This window comes from Pelodiscus sinensis, chromosome 31, assembly GCF_052426305.1.
Source record: "Pelodiscus sinensis isolate ZL-2025 chromosome 31, ASM5242630v1, whole genome shotgun sequence".
Taxonomy (NCBI): Eukaryota; Metazoa; Chordata; order Testudines; family Trionychidae; genus Pelodiscus; species Pelodiscus sinensis.
Window position 1 is genome coordinate 11470417 of NC_143082.1, and position 12364 is coordinate 11482780.

The 12364-nt window shown below is 64.9% G+C and overlaps 1 protein-coding gene across 1 annotated transcript; it reads right to left on the reverse strand.

Annotated features, from left to right (window-relative positions):
* Positions 1 to 488: 488 nt before the first annotated feature.
* DDX23 (DEAD-box helicase 23) lies at positions 489 to 11419 on the reverse strand. The gene is made up of 17 exons (XM_075901996.2): positions 11266 to 11419; positions 8803 to 8972; positions 8625 to 8717; positions 7885 to 7984; positions 7180 to 7245; positions 6857 to 6995; positions 6563 to 6696; positions 6146 to 6258; positions 5500 to 5643; positions 5038 to 5263; positions 4246 to 4391; positions 3940 to 4117; positions 3627 to 3869; positions 3266 to 3417; positions 2969 to 3077; positions 1951 to 2125; positions 489 to 1501 (listed from the first exon to the last, which is right to left on the reverse strand). The coding sequence occupies exons 2-17, from the start codon at positions 8970 to 8972 to the stop codon at positions 1278 to 1280; spliced, it is 2412 nt and encodes an 803-aa protein (XP_075758111.2). The 5' UTR covers positions 11266 to 11419; the 3' UTR covers positions 489 to 1277.
* Between the last annotated feature and the right edge of the window lie 945 nt (positions 11420 to 12364).

Consider the following 12364-nt stretch of genomic DNA (forward strand, 5'->3'; position numbering starts at 1 on the left):
GGGCTATAAGGGGCTGGGTGCCAGAACCCCCGGGGGTGGAAGGGGCTGGGTGCCAGAACCCCCGGGGGTGGAAGGGGCTGGGTGCCAGAACCCCCGGGCCTGTGCTCACTGAGGGGGTACAAGTCCCCTTTGGAAAGCCCCCAAATCCGTGCGGGGTAAAGCTCATTGTGGGCAGCCCAGGCAGCATAAGGGGCCCTGTTCACCACCTCACCGGGGCAGCTAAAGACTCCAGAAGGTGCCGAGCACACAGTAGGGCCCTCCCTCCATGGGCATTGAAGGGCAGGGCAGGCCTTCCCAGGGGGTTCCTGGCAGGGGTCCTGTAGGACACAGGTGGGGAACCAGGGAGGCTCACTGACTCGTTAGCAGCAGCGCCCCCAGCTGGCTGGAGGGGGGAGGGGGGAGACCGCCATGCCTCCTCCCCACCCAACCTCAGCTCTGGCTCTTCGCCGGCCGCGGGGCCGGACATGGCCCAGTGTCTTGCGCACACAGACGCTCTCAGCAGTTTTATTCCTGCAGCGCTCGAGTCAACAAGAATTTACACATACAAAAAGCCCCGGCACCATGTCCCACCGGCTGCTGGAACACAGGCCCCACCCCCCGCAAAGGAGACTCGCCCCAAAAGGAGCCAGAAGCTCTGGGTGCTGCCTGGGGCCAGATCCCCACCCCCCTCGCACAGTCTGCGTCATTTGTGAAGAGGGTTTGGTTTAAGCCCTTAAAGCCAGCGGGGGAGGGTTCTGCCCCCTCTGTGCCAGGGCCCTCCTCAGGGGAGCCAGCCTGGAAATGGGGGGGGGGGGGGCGAGGCTACAGGCCGGGGCTGGCTGGTCTCTGCTCAGTCCCAGTTTTTCTCCATGAGGTGGGGGTGGGGTGAATTCAGCTCGACTCCCTTCCAAGGGAGCCAGAAGTGTCCCGGGCTGGATTTCCGGATCAGCAGCCAAGCAGAGCAGGACCCGAGTGAAGCCGGGGGTCCATTGGCCTAGTTTGGTCCCAGGTGTTCTGACAGGCGCTGCCCTCTGTGGCGCACGAGGGGCCAGGCTTGCAATCCAGGCTGCTAAAGTTCAGGCCTGAGAGCACAGGGACAGCTGCTGCCCCAAAATGGGGGCTCTTCCTCCATCAGTCCCTCCTTGATGAGGAGGTGGGGGGGGGGCGCAGGTGACCTGCAGAGCTCCCCGCAGAAGGGGACCTAGCTCCAAAGGCCTGGCAGCCCCTGGTACCTAGGGGTGCTGGCTGGTAGCCGATGGCAGCCAGGACCCAGCTGCCCAAGTCCCTTGGCCTGGGACTCACGCGAAGATGGTCTCCTCCCGTCTCTTCTTGGTGAGGATGGTGCCTGGCTTGTGCTGGGCATCTGGGTGGTTGGCCAGCTCCGGGGGGCAGGAGGACACGGGGCTCTCCAGGATGGCTTGCTTTAGGTCGTAGAAGACTGTGGAGTCCTCCTTGGTCAGGAAGGTGATGGCCATGCCACTCTTGCCGGCTCGGCCCGTGCGGCCGATACGGTGGATGTAATCTGCAGAGAAACACCAGGATCAGACAGCGCACTGAAATGCAGCCACTTCTGGGGTGGGGCATGGCAGCTGCACAACAGCAGCTTAGCTAACTGCTTGGGGGCGGGGAGTTTCAGGAAGACAGAACCGGGTCACCCAGGCTGGAATTCCGGCCAGATGTCAGGATTAATCAGTTGCCCTGAGATCTAACGACCCTCTGGTTTGCCTCCTCCGAAAGCTGGAGAATGTGCAGACAGGAAGTGAAGTCGGGAAGGGGGTGGGGCAATGGGCCTCTACAGAGGAAACATCCCTCTGCAACCCAGAGACGCGGTCCCCGTCAGCCTGCAGCAGCGGAGGGCCCCTCTGGTGGGCTGGTCCTGGGGTCAGCACCGAGCGAGGGGAAAGCCCCCACGCAGCCCTGCACCCCACCACTCCCTGTGTGTCCCTGTGTCCCCCCAAGGCCGGGACTCACCCTCAATGTTCTTGGCCATGTCGTAGTTCACCACCATGGAGACGTCCTGGATGTCGATACCACGGCCAGCCACGTCCGTGGCCACCAGGATGTCCTTCGCGCCGGCCTTCAGGTTGGAGAGGGCGAACTCTCGCTGCTCCTGGCCTTTGCCGCCGTGCAGGGTGCAGGCGTTGTACTGCGTGGGGGTGACAGGGAGACTTACCGCAGGGCCGGGCAGGCCGCCCCGCAGCCCGGCACAGAGCCAGCGGCAGCCCCTGCTGTTAGGGGCCTGGGAATTCACCCGCAGGCTCCAGGCTGGCAGACGGGTGGACCACAGAGCTCCTGTCACATGCAGCCCACAGCCCACCCGGGCGTGCAGCCTGCCAGCTGACGGCCCGCCTGCAGGGCAGCACAGACGTCTCCCCCGCCCGGCAGCGGGCAACAAAGGGACGTACAAAGGAATGGGCGCCCTGCCCCCCACAGCCCCCAGGCCGGCTCACCTGGCCCATATGGCTCAGCGCAGGGACGTAGGAAGCGTCCCTGCACGCTGGCTCTGACTGTCCAGAGGTCCCGTGGGCTGCAGCGCAGGAGCCTCCGCAGAATGGCGGTAACTCACCGCGAGTCAGAGAGCACTTGGCCAAGTTTGCAGCTCCCCCGCCCCGCCAAGCAAGCCAGCGCCCTCGCCTGCCCACAGGGTTGGCACAGCAGCAGCGGCTGTGTAGCCAGGCCCCCACTGCAGCTTGTGGGGCCGGGTGTGCCGTGAACAGGGCTGCAACTCCTGGGCGCGCTCCCGCCAGGACACACGCAGGCCAGTGCCCGGGCAGCAGGAGAGCCAAGCCGACCCCACAGCAGCAGGCCGGCTTCCCACCCGCCCCTCCTTGAACTCCGGTCCCCAGGGGTTCTGCCCAGCGCACCCGACCCACAGAGCAGCACGGGGACCCACCAGACAAGAGCTAGGGCCCTGGGGTCCCCTAGAGCCAGTGAGCCCGCCCTGGCCCTGCATGGCGGCCAGTGACACCCCTCGGGGGCTGGCACTTACCCCCATCTTCTCCAGCGACTTGGCCAGCACGTCACAGCCCTTCTTCTGGTTGACGAAGATGATGATGGGCGGGTCGAAGCCCTGCTCCAGGATGGCCAGCAGCTTCTTCCTGTTGGGTCACCAGGCAGAAAATCAGGCCCCCCCCGTCAGAGACACCGCCCCCCACAATCCGCTTCCATTCCACCACCGTGCCCCAGGACAGCCCCTGCCAGAGCCCCCCACAGGAACCTGGTCGACATCCTGACACCCCAGCCCCCGCATCTCCCCAGCAACAGCCCCCACTGGCCCCCCTCGTACCTCTTCTCCGACTCTGACATGAGGAAGACCTTCTGCTCCACGCGCTCGTGGGGCTTGCCGGCCGAGCCGATGTAGACCACGGCAGGGCGGCGCAGGTAGCTGCGGGCCAGGCGCTCCACGGCGGGGGGCATGGTGGCTGTGAACATCACCGTCTGCAAGAGAGGGCCCGTGGGTGCAGCAGTTTGCAGAGGCTCCCTTCCCAACCCCGCCCTCAGGGCATGGGACCCAGCTGGGCAGCAGCCCGGGACCAGAGAACGGGCTGGATGGCCCCTCAATCGACCTGTTCGGGCTCCCCACTCCCCCCGGCTCCCAGCCCCATGGCTGCCCCCCTCCCCTCGGCCCTGGGCCTCGCCCCGCTGACCTGTCTGTACTTGTGCTTGCCCGACTCGAAGTTGGCCAGCATCTTCTCAGGATCCTCGGCCTCGTCGGTGTCGGGCTTCTGGTTGGTGACGGGCATGTGCTCCAGGATCTTCTGCACGTCGGGCTCGAAGCCCATGTCGATCATCCTGTCCGCCTCGTCCAGCACCACGTAGGTGCAGCGGCTCAGCACCAGGTAGCGGTTCTCCAGCACGTCGATGAGTCGCCCGGGTGTGGCGATGACGATCTGAGGGGACAGCAAGAGGCTCAGAGCCCGCAGGGCCCAGGCCCCGGCCGCCCCCAGCCACGGCACTCACCTCGCAGCCCATGCGCAGCCGAAAGCCCTGGTCCTCCCGGGAGATGCCCCCGATGACAGCCACCGTGCGGATCCCCAGAGGCTTCCCGAACTTGATGGTCTCCTCTTCGATCTGCTGGGCCAGCTCGCGAGTCGGGGCCAGGATGATGGCGTAGGGACCCTGGTCCGACTCCTCGATCCTGCAGGCGATAGAGCACCCGTGGGACCATTTCACCCCGGAGCCAGCCTTTCCCACACCCAGAGAATGCCCTCCTGTGCCCCGGCGCCCCCGGGCCAGCCAGCCACCCCTCCCCTGCTCGGGCCACACCTGTCGATCTTGGGCAGCGTGGTGATCCACACCAGCAACGGGATCAGGAAGGCGGCCGTCTTGCCGCTGCCGGTCTCAGCCACGCCGATGATGTCGCGGTTCTGTAGGCCAATGGGGATGGCCTGGCGCTGGATAGGGGTGGGTTCCTGGGCAGGCGAAAAACAGAGACACAGGATGGAGACGGACCCATGTCCCTTTCACCAAGGGGAGTGTGGGGCAGGGAACTAAACCGAGGAGCAGAGCAACCAAAGGGGGTGCAGGGCCCGGGGTTACCCCACCTCTGCCCCATCTCTTCACCCAAGCTCTGCCCCCTCCCATGCATCCGCCCCTCCCCAGAGAGACGTGACCCAGGGGATTACCAAGAGGCCTGGTGCAGAGAGAGAGAAAGTGAAGCCACCTGGCTGGGAGATGGCAGCAGAGCAGAGCAGGTGCTGGGTTGCTAGTGCGATCCCTGCTACAGGCACCAGGCTCCCTGGTAATCCCCCAGACTGCCCTGGGCGTTGATAGGATGGTTGGAGCAGCCTCCGGGGATGGGGAATGGGGGGGGGGGGCAAAGTGCGAGGCCCAGGGAAGCTGCCCTGAACCATTCTATGGACCTGACAGCTCTGCCCACGAGCCCTGGCTCCCTCGTTCGCATTCCCCCGTCCCCACCAGAGACAAGAGCCCTACGTCCAGACCCAGTTCCCACCTCCAGGCCAAGCAACGAGACCCAAGCTTGGACCTGGATTCCTGATAGCAAAGGGCCAGTCACTCCTTCCCCCAAGAAGCTGCAGGGCTCAGCCCGGCTCTCACCTTGTAGCCACACTTGTCTATCACCTCCAGGATGTGGGGGGGCAGGGAGGAGTCCTTCCAGGAGCGGACAGGGTTGGGGATCTTGCCCCCCTTGGTGGTGATGCTGTAGTCCTCCCGGAAGATACGCCAGTCCCTGTCCGTCATCTCATCCAGCTTCTTCTGGGACCAGTGCCGGTCGTCCCAGCGCTGCTTGGCCTCCTTCTTCCGCAGCTTGCGCAGCCGGGCCCTGGCGCCAGGGAGGGGAGCAGCTCAGGTCTCGCCAACGAGCCCTACACGTCCCAGCATGCACTGGGCCGCCCCAAGGCCCACAGGGACTCTGTGTCCCGGCATCCAGAGCCCACCCAGCCAGGGATCTCCGGCCTAGCAAGGCTGAGTCGGGGAAGGGGAAACCCAGCCTTGGCCAAGCCACAGGGCGCAGGTGGCGGTGCCCTGGCCTGACCCCCGCCCCAGCGGGTCACTCACTCCTCCTGCTCCTTCTCCTCCAGCGTCCGCCTCTTCTCCATCAGGTCCCCGTAAAAGCGCGACTGCTCCCGCTTCTGCTGCTTCAGGTCAATGCCAGCGATGAAACCCCTGCCCAGCAGCTGCACCTGGTGCCGCTCCTTGTACCTGGGGGAGAAGACGGAGCCTGCTGGCCTGGGACCCCGGCAGATCTCAGGATAGCCCAGGCAGAGGGGGAACCGGCGGGGCAGGCTTGGGGCCAGGTTTGGTTCCCACTGCTCCACACAGGTAGCCGACCTGCTATTTTGCACCCTTCTGGGGCAGGGAGCTTCCCCTCCCTGGGACTGATGCATCTTGCCCCTCACACTGCTGTGCCCTGCACTAACCACTAAACTGACTCCCCTCCTGGATCCAGGAGTTCTGACCCCCCCCCAGCTCTAACCACTAGATCCCACTCCCCTCCCAGAATGGGCGACAGAACCCAGGAGTCCTGGCTCTCTGCACCCCTCTCCTGCTGCACTAGATGAGCACAACTCCAGCACTGCTAGACGACTCTCCCCCCCGCTGTACGGGCAGCCGCTGTGTGCTTCCATCGCCCCTGTGCACCCCCAGCCGCCTCTCCAGCCCCCAGTCCGTAGCAGGGCTGCCCTGTCTGCCCTGCCCTACTCACAGCGGGTTGTAGTCGATGGACGTGTCCTCGGAGGCGTCCCACTCAAAGACGAACTTGCGGTCGTTCAAGTGCCGGGTGCGTCGGCGCTTCTTGATCCCGCCCAGGTACCGCTCCTGGAGGGGGCAGCCCAGCCGTGCTGTCAGCCTCCAACTCCCAGCCCAGCTGCCAGCTCCCCCCCCCCGCCCCACACCACCCCAGTAGAGAGGATCAGTCCCACCAAGGCCAGGTAAAAGGACTTGTCTGAGGTCACAGAGGGTGTCAAGGGAAGAGAACCCGGGGTCCTGAGTCCCAGCCCCACCCCCTGCTGTAATCACTACTCCCAAGGCCAGGCTAGAACCCAGGGGTCCTGGGTCCCCAGCGTCTCCCTTGCCCAGGGAGCGTGGGGGGCAGCCTTGGGGCCCCTGGCATGGCGGGCACCTTGATGGCATGCAGCTCCTTGCTCTTGTCCTTCTCCTCACGGATCTTCTGCCTCCCCTCCTCGTCCTCGTTGCCGTTGGTCTCTCGCTCCATGCGCTCCCGGCGTTCCCTGCGCTCCCGCTCCTGGGGGTCCTCTGGGGGGAGGGACACAGGGTGGATGGGAACAGGGCATGGCTTCCCAGCCCCACCCCCTTCGCCCCCAAGCTGGACAGGGCTGCCTGGGCCCTGCAAGCTGCTCCCCGGGAGGGCTGCCCAGGGTGCATTGCGCGGGGGAGGGGGGGGGGGGGCACTTACCCAGCATCTTCCTCCCCATATCCTGAAACTGCTTCCTCTTTTTCCTCTCATCCTCCAGCAGCCTCTGCCGCTCCTCCACCTCCTGCTGCCGCCGCTTCAGTGCCTCAGCTTCCCGCTCCGCCTTGGACAGGAACTTGGGCTGGGGGGCAGAGAGGGCAGTGAGCAGTGCCCAGGCCTGCCCTGGAGCGGACCCTTCGGCTCACTCTGCGTGGGGAGCCCCCAACCGCCTCCAGACCCGGGGGAAAAGGGGCCACGTCTGCTCTGCCAGAGCAATGGAGGAGGGGAAGATGCCCCTACAGCGGGGATGGGGACGAAATTCTTACCTTGGCCTCGGCCTCCTCTTCAGCCTTCTTCTTGGCCAGCAGCTCCTCCAGAGACAGAGGCTGGGCCTGGAAACACAAGGAGTTACCATCTCCTCAGCCAGGATGGCTGCCCCCGGCTCCAGCCCACCTGCCCCTGGCTCCAGCCCACCTGCCCCAAACTGCACAGGCAGCACATGGCCCCCTGGAGCATCGAAGCGCTTGGGGTAGCAGGGGGGAGGGGGTTCCTGCCCCGTGCCCGTCCAAGACACTCCTGGGCTCCAGCAGACTGAGCCAGACAGGAGGCTGCGATGGGGCAGGCGGTGGGGAGGGGTCTCAGTTCTACGGCTGTGTGCGCAGAGAACAACCCTCACGACCCACAGACGGGCGGCCCCTTCCTAGGGGGCTCTGGGGAGACCTGGCTGAGGCAGCCGCAGAGACGAGCAGCAGAACAGCTTGGGGGCTGGGCTGGAATAGGCAGGCTCAAGGGAAGACCCCCAGCTGCTCCCGGGGGGCTGGGCTACTGCACCTGAGACCCAGGCAGGGAACCCAGAGGACGCACATGGAGCACGCGGAGGCTGAACGCCAGGGCCCAACAAGGCACAGGAGCAGGCACTGTGTCTTCTGCATGCTCCCTGGAGCACGCGCAGACTGACACTGGCCGTGCCCACCCCTACATGGCTCCCATGGCCCCTCAGCCCAGAGCTGCCCATCTTCCTGCCTTCCCACCTTCTCCTTCTTCAAGGCGGCATCCTCCTCTTCCTCCCCCCTCCGCGAGTCTCGCTCCTTCCGCGATTTGGAGTCTTTGCCACGGCTCGGGGACAAGCTTCTGAGGGAGTGAAAAAGCAGACATGAGACGCTCCTGGGCGAATTCTCCCTCAGCCAGAGCTCAACGCCTCTCACGCCTCCCATGCAGCAGGCCTGGGGCCACGCGTCCACTGATCCTGGTCCCACTCGGCAATCGTGGCAAGGTCTCCAGGAACACGTGGGGCTCTGTGGCTCCCATTTATCCAGAAAGTGCTGGGAACCAGGCAGCTCCCTCCTGGCGCAGGGCCACTCGGGCTGGGCTCTCGGCGAAGCAGGTTCTGGCTGTTAAGCGCAAGCCACCCCAGGCAAAGCTGAGATACAGCAGGAAGAGGGGCTGCTGGCTCAGCGACTACTGGGCAGGAGGCGCTGCCTGCTGGAGCCAACATCTCCTGGAGGAGAAGGGGAACCAGGGCCCTGCCCCTCGCCATCGTTATCGGCACCACAGGGTGGTGGCAAGACCCCAACATCACACCTTGGCCAAGGACATTCTGCTCCCTGAAATCTCCAGCCCGGCCAGACCCTGCTCATTTCCAGTCTTAACCTGACAAACGGGTGCCAGTGCAGTGCGGATGTCTCATGCTGCACCCCAGAAGTGGTTGCATTCCCAGAAACTCTCCCATAACACTGTACGCACTGGCAGAGGTGGGGGTGCAAGGTTTTACCTGGAGCGTTTCCTGTCCTTGTCCCGCCGGTGCCCATCTTTCTCCCTCTCGCGATCCTTCTTATTCCGCTCACGCTCTTTTTGTCTCCGCTCCCTACAAGGGTAGAGCCGGGGGATCAGTTACCAGCCTGTCAGAGCCAACCACACGGCCCCCCACCCCTAGGCCTGGAGGCTGCTACCTCTCAGCTGACTTGGAACGGGAGCGGGATCTTGATCGGCTGCCCCGCCTCCTCTCCCGAGACCTGTGTCGCTTCCTGTCACGGTCCCTGTCCAGGGAGCTCGCACGTTTCCTCTCCTCCTTGGGGGGTGACAAGTCCCGCTCCTTCTTGTCGGGCACGTCACCAGCCATCTGTGCAGGGCAGTAAGAGGCTGTTAATGGGGGTGTGGAGGGTGTGAGAGGGGAACTGAGCTTCCATTAGCTTGGCACTGCCCCCCCCCCCAAAAAAAAATACACGGGACACATCATTAGGTGCAGGCTGGCTTGGGGAGAGCAGAGAATGAGGATCTTCCCCTCTGGGGGGCGCTGACTCCCATCCAGAATTGGCCCAAGGGCAGAGGGGAAGGGAAGAGGGTGATTCCCTATTTTGGCCTTGGTGCAGCAGGGGTGTCTGGGCAGTTCACAGGACATACACCCTTTTTAATACAGGGTTACCACAGTAAACCCATGACCCTAACCCTGGGAGAGAATCCAGGAGTCCACTTCCCCCGCAACTCCATGAAAGAACCAAGGAATAGACCCCTGCACAGACACAAAGTTCTGTACCTGCATCTGTATCTGCAAAAGTGAGCTGCGGATATCCGCATCCATTAAGGACGTAAAAGGTTACCTGTAAGCATTAGCCATACTAGCATGCTCACCAGATAACTGGTTAAACGGAGGGGGGGGGGGGGAAGAAGCAGTCCCCCATCTGCTGTGGCCCGGCTGACAGGAACCCGTGGGCCAGAGTGGTCCCCCGCCCACGGCACGACCCCAGCTGACCGGCTGGACCAGCCCCCCCACCTGTGACGTGGCCTGACCCTAGTGGGCTGGCTGGAGCAGTCCCGCAGCACAACACAAAGCAGTCCCCAACCCGTAGCGTGACATAACCCCAGTGGGCTGGCTGAAGCAGTCCCTCGCCCACAGTGCGACCCCAAGTGGATGGCCACAGCAGTCCACAGCGTGGCGTGACCACAGCTGGCCAACTGGAGCAATTCCTCATCTACAGCACAGCGCAACCCCAGCAGGCTGGCCAGAGCAGTCCCCCACCCGCACACAGAGGGCAGAGCCCCCCCCACAGCAGGATGGCCAGACCCCAGCAATACAGTTAACCGGTTCATTGATTACAATTAAATCGTTTAACCAGTTCACTTTGTATATTTACATCCCTAGCAGCGGTATCCAAGCAGGACCTGTGGGTATAAAAGGGTCATCCACAGATGACCAGAATATATGCAGTGTTATAGATCCAACATTTGCAACCACATCCACGCAAATGAGCCGTAGATACACACATCCACATCCGCGTGTGGGGACACCCACAGATATCTGTGGATTTGCAGGGCTTTTCCCAGACTCCCTTCCGCCTCTTCCCCAACCATGCGAGAGAACCCAGCAGAGGGGGCTTCCTCCGCATCCCAGACTATTCCCTCTAAGCTGGGCGCTTGTGCGGCTGCTCAGGAGACATTCAGATGCCACCCAGATGATTAGCAGAGCGCCCCCAGCTAGGTTTTTGTTCCTACTGGTGGTGCACATTCACACATGCCTCAGGGCACGCAAAATGTATTCTGCACATGGATGGAAGGAATTAGAGGGAACATTGTCCTGACCCCACGAGACTGCCCAGAGGTCCGTGCTCTGCCCCTCCCTCCCCCGAGAACCCAGAGATCCGGGCTCTGCCCCCCCGAGACCCCAGGGATCCGGGCTCTGCCCCCCCCCAGAGATCCCAGGGATCCGGGCTCTGCCCCCCCCCCCAGAGATCCGGGCTCTGCCCCCCCCCCAGAGACCCCAGAGATCCGGGCTCTGCCCCCCCCCCAGGGACCCCCCCCAGCCCCCCCCCCCAGAGATCCGGGCTCTGCCCCCCCCCCCAGAGACCCCAGGGATCCGGGCTCTGCCCCCCCCCAGAGACCCCAGGGATCCGGGCTCTGCCCCCCCCCAGAGACCCCAGGGATCCGGGCTCTGCCCCCCCCCCCAGAGACCCCAGAGATCCGGGCTCTGCCCCCCCCCCCCAGAGACCCCAGGGATCCGGGCTCTGCCCCCCCCCCCCAGAGACCCCAGAGATCCGGGCTCTGCCCCCCCCCCCCCAGAGACCCCAGGGATCCGGGCTCTGCCCCCCCCCCCAGAGACCCCAGGGATCCGGGCTCTGCCCCCCCCCAGAGACCCCAGGGATCCGGGCTCTGCCCCCCCCCCCCAGAGACCCCAGGGATCCGGGCTCTGCCCCCCCCCAGAGACCCCAGGGCTCTGCCCCCCCCCCCCTCCCCCCCCCCCAGAGATCCGGGCTCTGCCCCCCCCCAGAGACCCCAGGGCCCGGGCTCCGGCTGTGGCTTGCGGGGCGCAGGGCGGCGGGTTCGAGCCCCTGCCCCCAGGAGCAGCAGGACCGGCTGCCCCGAGAGCCGGGCTCCCCTCCCCCCGAGAGCGCTCCGGGGCCCCACAGCGCCGCACTCACCCCGCGCCGCGCCTCCTACTAGGCCTCACAGCCCCTGCGCAGCAGCCGCCATCTTACGACAGGCCCCCGCGCGACACTGTCGCAACGCCGCGCGGCATGCCGGGAAAGCGAGGCCGGCTTGGGCGGCCGGCGGCGACCGCGTCCGCAGCGCAGCAACTACCGCTCCCAGCAGGCACCGCGCGGCTCGCCGCCGGCATCCTAGGGAAGGTCGCTCCCGGCGCTGAGTCCGAAACAGCGCCCCCTGCTGCCCCAGCGCGCCCTGCCACCGCCCCCCCCCAACTGCTGGCAGCAGCCTGCCCTGCTGCACCAGCACCAATCCCATCACTGCCCTTCCTCCTCCCCCCATTCCTGCCTGTACCCCCACCCTCATTATCACTGGCCCTGGCCTCACTGCTGCTTCTTTCTCCCTCTCCCCCCCCCACACCGCCCTCTGGCCTCACCGCCCCTGCTCCAGTTCCTCCTGTGCACCCAGCCCTGCCCCCACCCATCCAGCCTCTGTGCATTGGGTTCCCATGCAGCTGGGCTCCGCAGAAGACACCAAGCCTGCTCCTCCTCTCCCCACCAGCAGCACGGCCCCTGGGGACGCTCCTCAACCCGGCAGCCAGAGCCAGGGTAGTCTCCTCCACTTCATTCACCAGGATCTCACTAGCTTAACACCCAGGGCTTCCAGCTCTCTTGAGCCAGCTGGTTCTGCAGCCCAACATTTCCAAGGGAGAGTGTCAGCCCACGGGGCTATTGGCCCGCTGTGAGCCGGTGGCTCAGAATCTCCAGGACAAGGAGCCCTCTGGGGCCAGTCTGAAGAGCCCCCCTCGTCCCCCCAATATGTTAGAACCACTGCAGTCACAGCTTCAGGGGCAATGGGAGACTTCCTGGGGCTGGCCCGGCCAAGCTCATGGCCCCACTGATTGCTGTGAAGAAGGGGCTGGGCTGAAGAGGGGGCAGGGGAGGAGAGAGAAGGACAGCTGTAACCAAACCACCTCCCTCCAGACTGTCTGCCACAGCAGAAGGAGCTGCTGTGAGTTACAGGGCCAGGCTGGCCCTAGACACCAACCCCACTGCCTGGACCAGAACCCCATAGTCACTGTGGCCTGAAGGGTCC

Bases quoted from the DNA above. Each gene is read 5' to 3' on its own strand.
- DDX23 (XM_075901996.2), bottom strand. From the start codon at position 8,972: ATGGCTGGTGACGTGCCCGACAAGAAGGAGCGGGACTTGTCACCCCCC. The intron at 7,246-7,884 runs GTGGGAAGGCAG...TTGTGTTTCCAG, and splicing joins CCGCCTTGAAGAAGGAGAAG to GCCCAGCCTCTGTCTCTGGA. The intron at 2,126-2,968 runs GTAAGTGCCAGC...ACCCCCACGCAG, and splicing joins AGTCGCTGGAGAAGATGGGG to TACAACGCCTGCACCCTGCA.